Consider the following 12,355-nt stretch of genomic DNA (forward strand, 5'->3'; position numbering starts at 1 on the left):
CAAAGGAAAGTGATAACGAGCTTTTTAAAGCAATATTGTGGGAAAGTACTTTAAACATAATTTTATAAACTTAGAACAAACAATTAGTACAAAGTTTGTTGACGAATACATTTTTACAACTTTAATAAATGGCAAAACAAAATTCTCACCCCAAGTCCCAATTACAAAGTCGATGCCAATTGAAATTGACACTTTGAAGCTTCCACAGTAATGTACTTCCAACAATCCTCCCACACGCAGACTGACTGACTGTTTGTTGATTGATTCGTTCGATTACAATTTCGATTGTGGTCGTCACTTTCCCTTTTTTTCCTGGCGTGGGAAATGTTTTCCGGAGAAATGATAAATTGCTGAATAATCAACTTGTTGGCGATTCGCACTCTGTATTATTCAAGCAGGTAAAAGAAGAAAAAAGGCAAAAGTGATTGATTCAAAGAGTCTGCCATTATGAATGGAGCAGTTCGAAGAATGAATGAATAAGGTAGAAATTGTTTGAATTCAAGTGAAATTTGGGTAGCGGGATTATAATAAAGCAAACGTTAACTTAAAATTGAAAAAAAAACATGCAGGTTATTTCAACTTAAACTTGAAATTAAACTCTGAAAATGCTAAAATTTGTTCAAATACCTATTTTAATAAACATTTCATTGACAATAATGCAAGCTTCCCATGCGCCAGTGCCAACGCACACCGCGGGTTTGGTTTTCTAGCTTCGGTACGTGCCTGAACCCATTTTTGTATTGGTATCTTGGTACATCGTACCAGCGCACCACGACACTCTCGGCTCGCCCCATCTGTTTTGTGTCTGGCACTCACCCATGGCATGAACACAGCGTGCCGTGGTACGTGTCGTGGTATTGAACCCGTTTTGTACCGCCAGCGCGTACCACGGCACGTACCTCGGCTCGTGACGAGTGAAGCACCTTGGCTCATATACCGGGTTCATCCCATGGGTGAGTACCAGACACAAAACCGACGCGGCAAACCGAGAGTGTCGTGGTGCGCTGGTACGATGAACCAAAATACCCTCGGTTCGTGTGAGTCGGGTACGGGTGTAAACCGAACAAAGCAGGCGCAAAGCAAACCCGAGGTGCAAGTGTACCGCGTGTACCGCACGGTGCAGGGAAGCTTGCAATAATGCAACCAACTAACATCACAAATCACAAACATCGCAACCCTTCACGGTTCAATAAATCTGCACGATTTCATCAGCAGATCAAACAACTCCCGTCACGTTAAATTAGCTAGTTCAAACAAAATCCCGCTAGCACTCGTGCTCAGCGCTTCGCGCTGTCAGTTCCACCGTTCAAACGTCAATAAACATAATCATCAACATGATCGTTTGCCATTATCGCACTTCATTATTCAGATAAGCCCTCCCCCGGTCTATGTTCAATCACCACTAGTCAGCTTGTTTGATCATCATCCACTCGAAAAAGGGGGATGACATCCCCCACGATTTCATAATTCGCGTCACGTTCGTTTTGTGATTAAGTGAGCTAGGGAAAAATTGAGGAAAAAAATAAAACGAGAAAAAAAAAGAAAACGGTTAGTTTTTCATAAGTGGAGTGTCTCTCGCATGTACACACACTCTCTCACATCCATCATTAATATTAGCTTTGACAGAATGGTGTGGGTGGGGCTGGGGGAAGGATGCTATTGAACAGCATCCACCTCTCTCCTCCTTCACGTCACGTGCTTATTTCACATCCACTTATCGAGATGAAGTGTCTCTGCGGCAAAATGAGCGTGCAGTCAACGTTACATAACATGCAGCAGGGGCAATCTGTACGAAAAGTTTCTACTGGTTTTGACTAGAATTGTATATTTAACCTAACAAATTGTTTAAAAGTAAATTAAATTGTCAATTTAAAAATAAGCAATTTAAAATTTAAAAAATCCAAGTAATGAAATCAAATAAAAATTTGCTAAATTAAATAGAATTATAACCGAATCCAGCCAGGATTTTTGATGAATCTGTCGTTAGAATGGTTTTAACCTTTTAAAAAGTTGTTAAAAACTTGGTCGTCGTTGATCATGGCCGTTCATGGTCACCCGCGACAGACACGGACGACTAAACAAAAAGAAACGCTAAAAGTAAATTTTCAAAACTTTTTTTCGTAAAATCGCCATAACTAGTAGTGTTTGTAAGCAAACCCCATACACAGAAAAAAATAATGTAAATTTGGAAGCTGTAATTTTGGAAGGTTGAATATTACCTCTTTCATGATGTAATTTTACCTCATTTTAGACTGAAAAAATGACATTACACCAGAAAAGTGGTAAAATTATACATTTCCAGAGGTAAAATTACACCATTTTTCTGACATAAAAGATGTACCCCTTCCCAGATGTAATATTACCACGATTTTTTTTTCTGTGTATGTTTATATTTAATTTTTTTGTAATTGTCTGCTCTACAACTTTGTAGAACATTGTGACACTCTAAAAAATAACCCTGCAAAGTTAGAAAAAATACGAAACTTTAAAATGAAAAATTTTGTTCTAAATGAAAAAATTGCCCTTCTAGGTCAATGTAGATTCGAAAAGTAAATTAAATTTCCCATAAAATGACATGTTCCAAAAAATGTTATAGTCGAGTAACGGAAAATGGAATAGTTTTAAAAAGAATTAGTGTTTTTTTTTATGAAAACTCCGTTTTTTCTGGAATTCCGAGTACTTCATCAAATCGGGCGTCTAATTTTACATAAAAGTCTCTTTGACATCAAATTTCTATCTCATCACCGTTTCAGGCTGCAAATTATTGAAAAACGTACCGCCCCTCCGTCACGAAATATCAAAAAACGGACCTCGGATTCGTGATCAGGGACAAAAGTTACCTCTTAGGACTAAGTTTCACAAAAATCGAAGAGGGGTTGGGGCAACTGCTGTGTGAGTTGGCGGAGAACTAATCAAATTTTATTGCAATTAAAATAAACCTTCAGTTATGAAATTATATGTTTATTTAATGGATTTTTTATGAAATATAATAGTGTAAACATGACATTTTTTGTAAGCTACACTAAGAAAAATCAGTTCCCCAAATCGTGAACAAGCGTTCATGAATTTGGGAATCTCACGAACAAAGTGTACAAATTTCATGGTACGTTTTTTAAAAACGGAACATTTGGAATTTTCGGAACACATTTTTCTTCGTGTACACAGAAAAAAAAAATAATGGTAATGCTCATCAGGAAACGGTGACAGATTTTGTGTCAATAAAAATAATTAGTTTTACCCCAAAAATGATTAATTTTTATCAGGTTCACATTTTTACATTTTCTTATGTAATATTACTCAAAAAACGTTACTTAATCCACCCTTAGGTGGTTGGCGCCTTCCTCACATTTAAAGGGTGCTATCCAAAATGCAAAAGGTGTGTAAATAACACTTAAGTGCTTATAATTTTGATGGGGTTGTCAGATCTTCAATGTTTTGGACGCGTTAGAAAGTTCTTTTGAATACCCTCCTACGAGTGTATACGCACTTCGGAAGGAACCGGTCAAGAAAAAATTAACCCTTCCCCTTTCCTTCCGATCTGCATACTAGCCTTACGATAGGTCGCATGAGAGATCCGGACAACGTTTCCATCAAAATATCTGAGATCCGGCCTCCAAAAAGTGCATAAATAACTCTGAAGTGCTTATAACTTTCGATAGGGTTGTCAGATCTTCAATGTTTTGGATGCGTTGGAAAGGTCTTTTGAATACCTATCCAACGATAGGTCGCATGAGAGATCCGGACAGCATTTTCATCAAAATATCTGAGATCCGGCCTCGAAAAAGTGCGTAAATAACACTTAAGTGCTTAAAACTTTTGATAGGGTTGTCAGATTTTCATTGTTTTTGACGCATTGGAAAGCTCTTTTGAATACCTATCCAACGATAGGTCGCATAAGAGATCCGGACAACGTTTTCATCAACATATCTGAGATCCGGCCTCCAAAAAGCGTATAAATAACACTTAAGTGCTTATAACTTTTGATAGATTTGTCAGATCTTCAATGTCTTGGACGCGTTGGAAAGATATTTTAAATACCATTCTGAAAATATATAGCATGGCGGGTTTTCTTACAAAAAACACCCTTTTTACAATCTTCCGGACTTTTTCTTAAATCGTTTTTTAAGCATAACTTTTGAAGTACTTAACTAAACTGCATAATTTTTAATAGCGACTTATAGGACCTCAAGACGGATCGAATGACGCCAAAACGGACAAAATCGGTTCAGCCAATGTCTAGATAATCGAGTGACAATTTTTTGATCAACATCCCACCACACACACAGACATTTGCTCAGAATTTGATTCTGAGTCGATAGGTATACATGAAGGTGGGTCTGGAGGTCTAATTGAGAAGTTCATTTTTCGAGTGATTTTATAGCCTTTTCTCAGTAACGTGAGGAAGGCAAAAAGAGGTAATATTCAACCTACCAAATTATTAACATTCCAAAATTCAACTTTTTTTCTGTCTACGTTAAATTAATAAGGATGGTAAAAATGTTATTTAATGTTATTGTCCCTTGTGTCTGGTAAAGTTAAGGGTGGGCAAAAAGGTGCATTATTCTTAGAGTAATTTGATTTTTTCAAAGCCAAAAGTGCTCTGCATAAATAAACGTTATTCAATCTATTCTTGATAGTTTACAATCGATTGTACCGGTACAAGTTTTTTAAATAAAAGCTTAAATTGTAGGCAGTATTTTTTTCATGATTTTTTTTAACTTTGAAGGCAACATGAAACAGAATTTGCAATGGCCTCATCACTATTTTTTTTTTTGTAGAATTATCCTCTGTAAGAATCATAAACAAACATTGGGGCTTTTTATTATCGTAAAAATTGTCAAACTCTTGTATCCCCAAAGCCCGAAAGCCAACAAAAATAGATAGTCACTTAAATATAAGTGACACTTATTTTTTACATTTTAAGTTTTTAAGGCAGATTTTAAATTTATTTTATTTTATATTGAGCAATTCTCTCAGATTTCGGTCATTCGATTTTTTTTGTATTTTTGAATCCGGATGTCCCTAACAAAAATGATGTATGAAAATTCAAAAATCTGTATCTTTTGAAGGATTTTTTTGTCGATTTCGGTTGTCTTCGGCAAAGTTGTAGGTATGGATAAGGATTACACTGAAAAAATGATACACGGTAAAAAAATTGATGATTTAAATTTTTGTCACTAAAACTTAACTTGCTAAAAACACTTTTTTATTTTTTTAAATATGTTTTAGGGGACATCAAATGCCAACCTTTCAGAAATTTCCAGGTTGAGCCAAAAAAATTTGAACGAGTTATGAATTTTTGAATTAATACTGATTTTTTTTTGAAAAAAAAACGAAATATTGGTCACCAATTTTTTTTAATTGCATGTTAAGATGTAAAATCAAATTTGCAACCAAAAACTACTTCAGTTTTTTTTAAATTAGTGCAGTTTGTCCACTTTTATAAACAGAATTTACAATTTTTTTAAATCAAGACTAACATTGCAAAAGGGCGTAATATTGAATGTATAGCCCTTTTGAAATGTTAGTTTTGATTTTATTTTTTTGAAAATATTGTTTTTGAAAAGATCAAATTTTACGAATGTTTCATATTTCAACATTGTAAATCGGACCAGTAGTTGCTGAAATATCCACGTTAGAAAATGGTGGGTTGTTTTGGTGAGATTTAGAAAACATCAATTTTCCTGTTTTTAAACCTTTGCATTGCAATATCTCAGCAAGTAAAGGTCGTATCAACAAAGTCCGAAGAAGCAAAATATAGAGAATTTTCTCAGATTTTCAAAAATATTTTTTTCAAATATGGGCAAACATGTGCACTAATTTAAAAAAATGAAAAACTGCGACTATTTTCAAAAAAGTTACCTAAAATGGCTTTAACTTGAAAACGGTGCACTTTATCAAAATTTAACTCAAGTTTTTTTTTTTTGCAAATTTGATTTTACATCGAAAAAAGAAGTTAAAAAATTTTGGCAACCAATATTTCGATTTGTTGAGAATATCAGTTTTGATTCAAAAAATCATAACTCTGTCAAAGATTTTTTGTACAACCTGGAAATTTCTGTTAAGTTGGCATTTGATGTCCCCTAGAACATATAAAATAAAAATGAAAAAAAAAATGTTTTTTTGCAAATCAAGCTTTAGTGACAAAAATGAAATTAAAAATCATCAATTTTTTTACCGTGTATCATTTTTTTCAGTGTTACTTTGCCCAAGAAACCAAATAGATAAAAAAAATACTTCCAAAAGGTACAGATTTATGAATTTTCATACACCATTTTTGAGTGGATTAGGGTGCCCAGAACATGGGATTTTTTTTTTAAAAAACATCGCTCCACAAGCTGAATTTTGTTCCTTGAGCTATTTTAGGACTCTGCGTCAATTTTTAGCAAAATCGGTCAATATTTACCCATTGATACTCAAATGTGAAGTTTGTATGGGAAAAATCGAAAAAAATTTGTGATAACCCTATTTGCTTACGGTTTTGTCTGCAGGGTGCATTACTTCCATCCAAATATTTTCGAAAGTTAAATTCTTATTGGAAATTTAAAGCTCTACAACTTTGTGGAACATGCTAAAGCTATAAAACTCGATCTGGACAAGTTATTAGCGATTAAAAGGGGAAATTTTTGTATGAAAATCATGTTTTTCACCAACTTTAGGCTCGAGTACCTATGGGTTAATCTTAACCAAATTCGCTCAAAATTTACACAGATGCTTAAAAAACCCAAAAAACGTTTTCCGCTTGTGGACAAACTAATGATGCAAAATGGCTTCTTTGGGCATACCGAAAGCACCTTAAAAGTTTCAGCAGGATTAAAAAACACGAAAAAAATAAAAAAAATATCGATTTCGTAGAGAACTGCTCATTTGATAACTTATTGTATGAATAATAAAGGCATGAAATAGTAGTTTATGCAACAAGTTGCAAAAATAGGATTTTTTCAGCACGAGTCGTACATTTATCCAACGAGGTTCACCGAGTTGGATAAATACGAAGAGTGCTGAAAAAATCAAGTTTTGCAATGAGTTCCATACAACATTTTTTGCAATTCCAAAAAACACACACTGAGTGAAATTTTAAGTAAAATTTTCATGTATTTTGTCAATAAATCGTTTAATCAAAAAAATGTTGAAAAGTGTTACTTTTCGAAACAAGTGCTGAAAAGTTCAACTTTTCAGCACCCATTTGAGTGCTGAAAAGTAGAACTTTTCAGCATTTATTTTGAAAAGTGTTGCTATTCGATTCTGTTATTTTTGGTACAGAAAAGTAGGCTATTTCGTCGTTCAAGAATGACAGGAAAAGTGAGTAGTTTCACGACGGAATTGCAAAAAGGAATTTTAAAATGTCATTTAAGAAAATAAAACCGATTCAGCTATCAACAACATCAGATCCCTAAAAAATATGAGGCTTTTCACTACAACGAACTTTAACTCCGAAAGGTGTTCATCAAGCAGTTCGCGAGGATAAATTTGCAACGTTCTCCGTCACGTTCACTTCCTCCCTTTAGTTCCGTAAAGTGAGTTTTCACGACCCTGGAGTTGATACACTTCCACGAAGACTCGGAACTAACAACGATGATTCGCTCTCAGCTTCTGCTTTTGCTTGACTGCGCGCTTCGCAACTGCTTCCGGCTTGACTTCTGACGTGTGTCTGCATGTGTGCATTACTGCTTATGCTTTGGATTATGATGCATAATGGAAGTGACGTGGCACTAAGCTGGTGAAATTCATCAGTGTGTTTATGCTTGATGCTTCTTCAACGTCTGATGCTGCATGCAGCTTAACTTAAGGGTAGAGACGATAAGTGCCTGCCAGTAATTGCAGTAGTTTTGCGCTAAAGAGCTTTCTAAAGAACTTTTTGACTTTTATCGTCTTTTTCCGGTTGACTAGCACCATCATTATATTGGCACACCTATCATGTGAAATCGCAAATTATACTTGTTTAAACTTTCATATTTCTTGCAAAGTTTTAATCAGACAGGATGAGAAGATTGACTCCAAATGAGTCAAAGTTGGTCAGAAAATTTTAGATGTCTGATCTGATCTATTTGGTATCAATGGCAAAAAATGGGTGTTCAATTTTTCAAAAGTGAATATGAATATTTAAAAAACAAGATTTAATAGCGTTTATCATTTGTTTTCTGTTGATTATTCTATTTTAATGGTATGGAATTGCCTATAACCTTTTTTTCTACATTTAATACAATTTTTGACTATTTTAACTATTCTTTCATACAATATTTTAAACATTCTCACTATCACTTTCAACATAACTTCTCATCATCTACCCTGAATGCAATGCACCTGACATAACCCACCCACATAATCCCCCCATTCAAAAAATAGCAAAATCACCTTAGGGGCCATCCACAAACCACGTGGACTTTTGAAGAGAGAGGGGAGGTGGATTAGAACGAAATTAAAAAATCTACATGGTTTGCGGATGGCCCCATAGCAAAAAAAAGTAACAAAAGTAATGCAAAAAACGTGCAATTGTTCCGTTTGTGGTGTGCGTGCGTGTGTTTGTTCGTTTCGTTCCCGCCTTTTCCCCCGCCACCCCGCCCGCTCTTAATGTGCGCGCGCGTGTGTGTGTGTGCCGCCCGCCTGCCCCCCGTCTAGATGTGTATCAATGTGTTGTTGTTTGTTGTTTTGTTTTGAAACATTCGGGTTCAGACCCTAATGGTACAGGTGGCGCGACGTGGGGCCTCGGTGCTCAAGCGGAGGAAATCCCGAAACCGGATGGACGCTCCGGGCGTGAAATCGGCCACGGCGGCGGCTGCGGCGGCAGCATCCACTTCCGGCGGCGGACCCCTCGCGACGCCATCTTCCACCGGAGGAGGAGCGGCCAGCAGCGGGACGGTGGGGACACCCGGCGGGGGTGCCGGAAGTGGCGGTGGACCCGGAACCAGTTGCGGGGTGGCGGCCAGTGAAAGTACCGCGCTCGGAACGCCAATTACGGCGGCACCGGCGGACGCGCACCATCACCTGTCCAAGAGCGAGTCGGACGGGGACGTGGTCTTCTACATGGAGGAACCGAGGGCGGCGGGTGAGTAAAGAGATTTATTTTCATGCTAATTAACTTGATGCCTAATTGATTGCTTCCAAAACTATTTAAATTACATCATTTAGGAATCGTCTCCATTCAACGAATTTGAAACAAATGTTTGAACGAGAAGCATGATTGTTTAAACCGAAATATTAACATTACTACGAAATATATTAAAAGCATTATTTAGATCAGCTACCATCCCACTAACATAAATCTCGAAAATCAAAAAATACGTATTTTGGGAAATTGAGTTTTAGTAAACAAAAAGTTGATTAAAAATCTGCAATTTTTTTTTCCGTGCACCTATTTTTTCTCAAAAGTCCTCAACAATACCTACAACTTTGCCGAAGACACCAAATTGATCAGAAAATTCACTCAAAAGTTACAGTTGTTTGGATATTTACATACCATTTTTGTATGGACAGCTGCCAAAATTGTATGGAGACTTGTATGGGTGAAGCAATGACGCAAAATAGCTTATTTGGTCATATGGAAGGCCCCCACAAAGTTTAAGTCAAATCAAAAAATAAAAAAGGTCGAAATCGGCCGATTTCGTAGAGAGTTGCTCATCTCGAGAAGGGATTTTCCAATCAATTTGGTGTCTTCGGCATAGCTGTAGGTTATGACGAGAACGTTTAAAATAAATGATACACGGAAAAAATCCCTGTTTATTTTTTATTTAAATTTTTATCACCAAATTTTTAACTTGCATTTTTTTTCATTTTCGAAATTCTGAAATATGTTTTAGGAGATAAGAAAAGGCATATTTTGCACTAGAAGTGATTGTGGTTTTCGGATGAAAAAAAAATGAAAATAAAAACTCGATTATCCGAAGGTTTGTTTCACAAACAAAAAAAATCGTTATTTTTATTTTCTTACTTTTAACATCAAATTCGTGTTTTACAACGCCATTTTAGTCAAATTTGAATTTTTGATTGCCTATTAAATAAAATTTTTTTTTTACAATAACAACCAAAACTTAAACAACATCAAAAAATCGCGATTCGATTATCCGAAGTTTAATTTTACCAAGGTCTTTGGATTATCGAGTCTGGACTGTAATCATTTCTAGAGGCAAAATAAAATTTGCAATCGATAGTGACTTTACAAATTATTTGATATAGTAGACATTTTTATAGCATTTAACTTTTAAGCATTCGCCCTTAATTTTATTTTCCTTCACGAATTATTTTGAAATTAATTCAAAACAAATCCATAAAAAGCCTATTACAGACATGCCTCGGTTTAGCACCGAGACACAGAGCTTATTGGATTTTCGCTATATGGGCGACATTGGCTAAAATCGTATGAAAAATCATGCAAACATCGAAAAATTATAGTGTCAGTTATCCATTAAAATTATAATTTTAAGAAAATTTTCACATGAATTCGCATTTTTCCTGTACTTTGAAAATGCATTTTTTTTTTCTCTAAAGAAACCAAAAATATGTTGTTATTACAATATGGGTATCAAATGATCAGTTATTTTTTCATACATTTCGAATGTTTAATCATTTTTTCAATGCTCAAAATTTTCACAAAACTACGTATTTTCGAAAAAATACTCAGAATTTCAGTTTTTACAATACTGGTATCAAACGATCAGGATTTTTTTAATACATTTCGAATGTATTATCAACATTTTTTGAAAATACTTAAAATTATAACAACACTACGTATTTTGAAAAAATACTCAAAATTCCGTTTTTACAATGTGGGTTAGGGTGGTCCAAATCCGGACTTTTTTGGGGCTACCCCCTGAAATCAAAGATTGACCCATCACTAGGCTAAATTCCAAATTTGAGCTCATTCTGACCACGGGAACCCCTCCCTCCAATCGCTTATAGTTTGTATGGGAAAATTCGTCAAAATGTATGGAGAAAAGCAACAGTTTTACCTTTTTACCTGTGGAAGGCGCCATAATTATCCGATTCTTACCAATTCTCAAATGTAGAACCTTCATTATATTTAGAACAACTTTCCCGAAGACACCATATTTTTAGGATTTTTTCCCGCGAAGTTATTAGCGCCCAAAACTGACCCTTTTTGCGCGGCCAGCTGTAAGGGGCTACCTAACAACGATGTTTATTTCCAATTCGTACACGCACGTGCTCTCTCTCAGGTTCAAACTCTCTCACGAGCTTGCTCGCCTGCCTGCCTGTTTACCTACAAGCGCGCGCTGTTTCTCTGCTTGGACTTTTGTCGTCGTCGTCGTTTTCGTTTGCTATTCGCTGCGATGTGTTCTTGACATGTTTATTATAATTTTGAACTAAAATACCAGGTTTGCTTTGAGATATAAAATTCAATGTAATATGTGATCAACAAAACGAAAAAAAACCCCAACAATAGATATCATGTTATAAGAGCGTGTGAGATAGAATACAAATTTGATGAATTAGTTCATCCATGAATCGTCATCTGTTCTGATCCAAACCTATTTGCAAACGTTTTGGATTTTAATTTATCTGCTTTTGTTACAAGAAATACCATGCTGTTTTTTTAGATAAAAAAGGAAGGAATTTTCTTTAGATTTTTTTTAAACTGATCTGAATGTAGTTAACGATTGTGCAGAAAGAGATGTTTCCTGAATCGAAAAATGTATAGGTAAACTGACAAAAAATGATAAACAGTTGCAATATTTGTTGCTAGGTCTGGTCTAGGAACACAGAAAGAAATTTCCAGAAAGAATAAAAAAATAACTCTAAAATAAAAATTTAAATAATAATTTTACAATGATTGCTGCAAATTTTCATTCATACTCTCTAAAGAGTATGAATGAGAATTTGCAGCAATAATTGTGAAATTGCCTTGATTTGTACTAAAGTATATTTTTGTTAAAGCAGACTACCTAAAGAAACAACATTTGTATTACCTGATTTTTTTAAAACAATTGAATCATTATCATGTTTCTTTAGCATATACGAAAAACTGCGTGTAATGCTTGGGAAAACAAACAAACCTTGTTCTCATTACATTTGCTGTATTTTGTTAACTGAGCCTAAGCTGTCTTTTCTTTAAACATTTTTTTAGCGCAGTTTTTTTTTTTATTTTTGACATAATTTAAGAATGTATATGCCAAATATATCTCAAAACAATCCTGCTATTTTAGTTCAACATTATAATAAACATGTAAAGAACGCAGCGCAGCGGATAGCAAACGAAAACGACGACGACGACAAAAGTCCAAGCAGAGAAACAGCGCGCGCTTGTAGGTAAACAGGCAGGCAGGCAGGCGAGCAAGCTCGTGAGAGAGTTTGAACCTGAGAGAGAGCACGTGCGTGTACGAATTGGAAATAAACATCGTTG

General features: G+C 35.3%; 1 protein-coding gene across 3 annotated transcripts in view; it reads left to right on the forward strand.

The window, feature by feature from the left end:
• Positions 1 to 12,355, forward strand: part of LOC120415833 (potassium voltage-gated channel subfamily KQT member 1-like) — a 454,129-nt gene that overhangs the window by 425,594 nt on the left and 16,180 nt on the right. For all 3 annotated transcript variants that reach the window (XM_052709146.1, XM_039577469.2, XM_039577470.2), the window contains one exon: positions 8,674 to 9,046. In XM_052709146.1, coding sequence (XP_052565106.1) covers positions 8,674 to 9,046 — 373 coding nt within the window. The remainder of the gene's footprint in view (positions 1 to 8,673; positions 9,047 to 12,355) is intronic.

Source organism: Culex pipiens, chromosome 2, assembly GCF_016801865.2.
Source record: "Culex pipiens pallens isolate TS chromosome 2, TS_CPP_V2, whole genome shotgun sequence".
Taxonomy (NCBI): domain Eukaryota; kingdom Metazoa; phylum Arthropoda; class Insecta; order Diptera; family Culicidae; genus Culex; species Culex pipiens.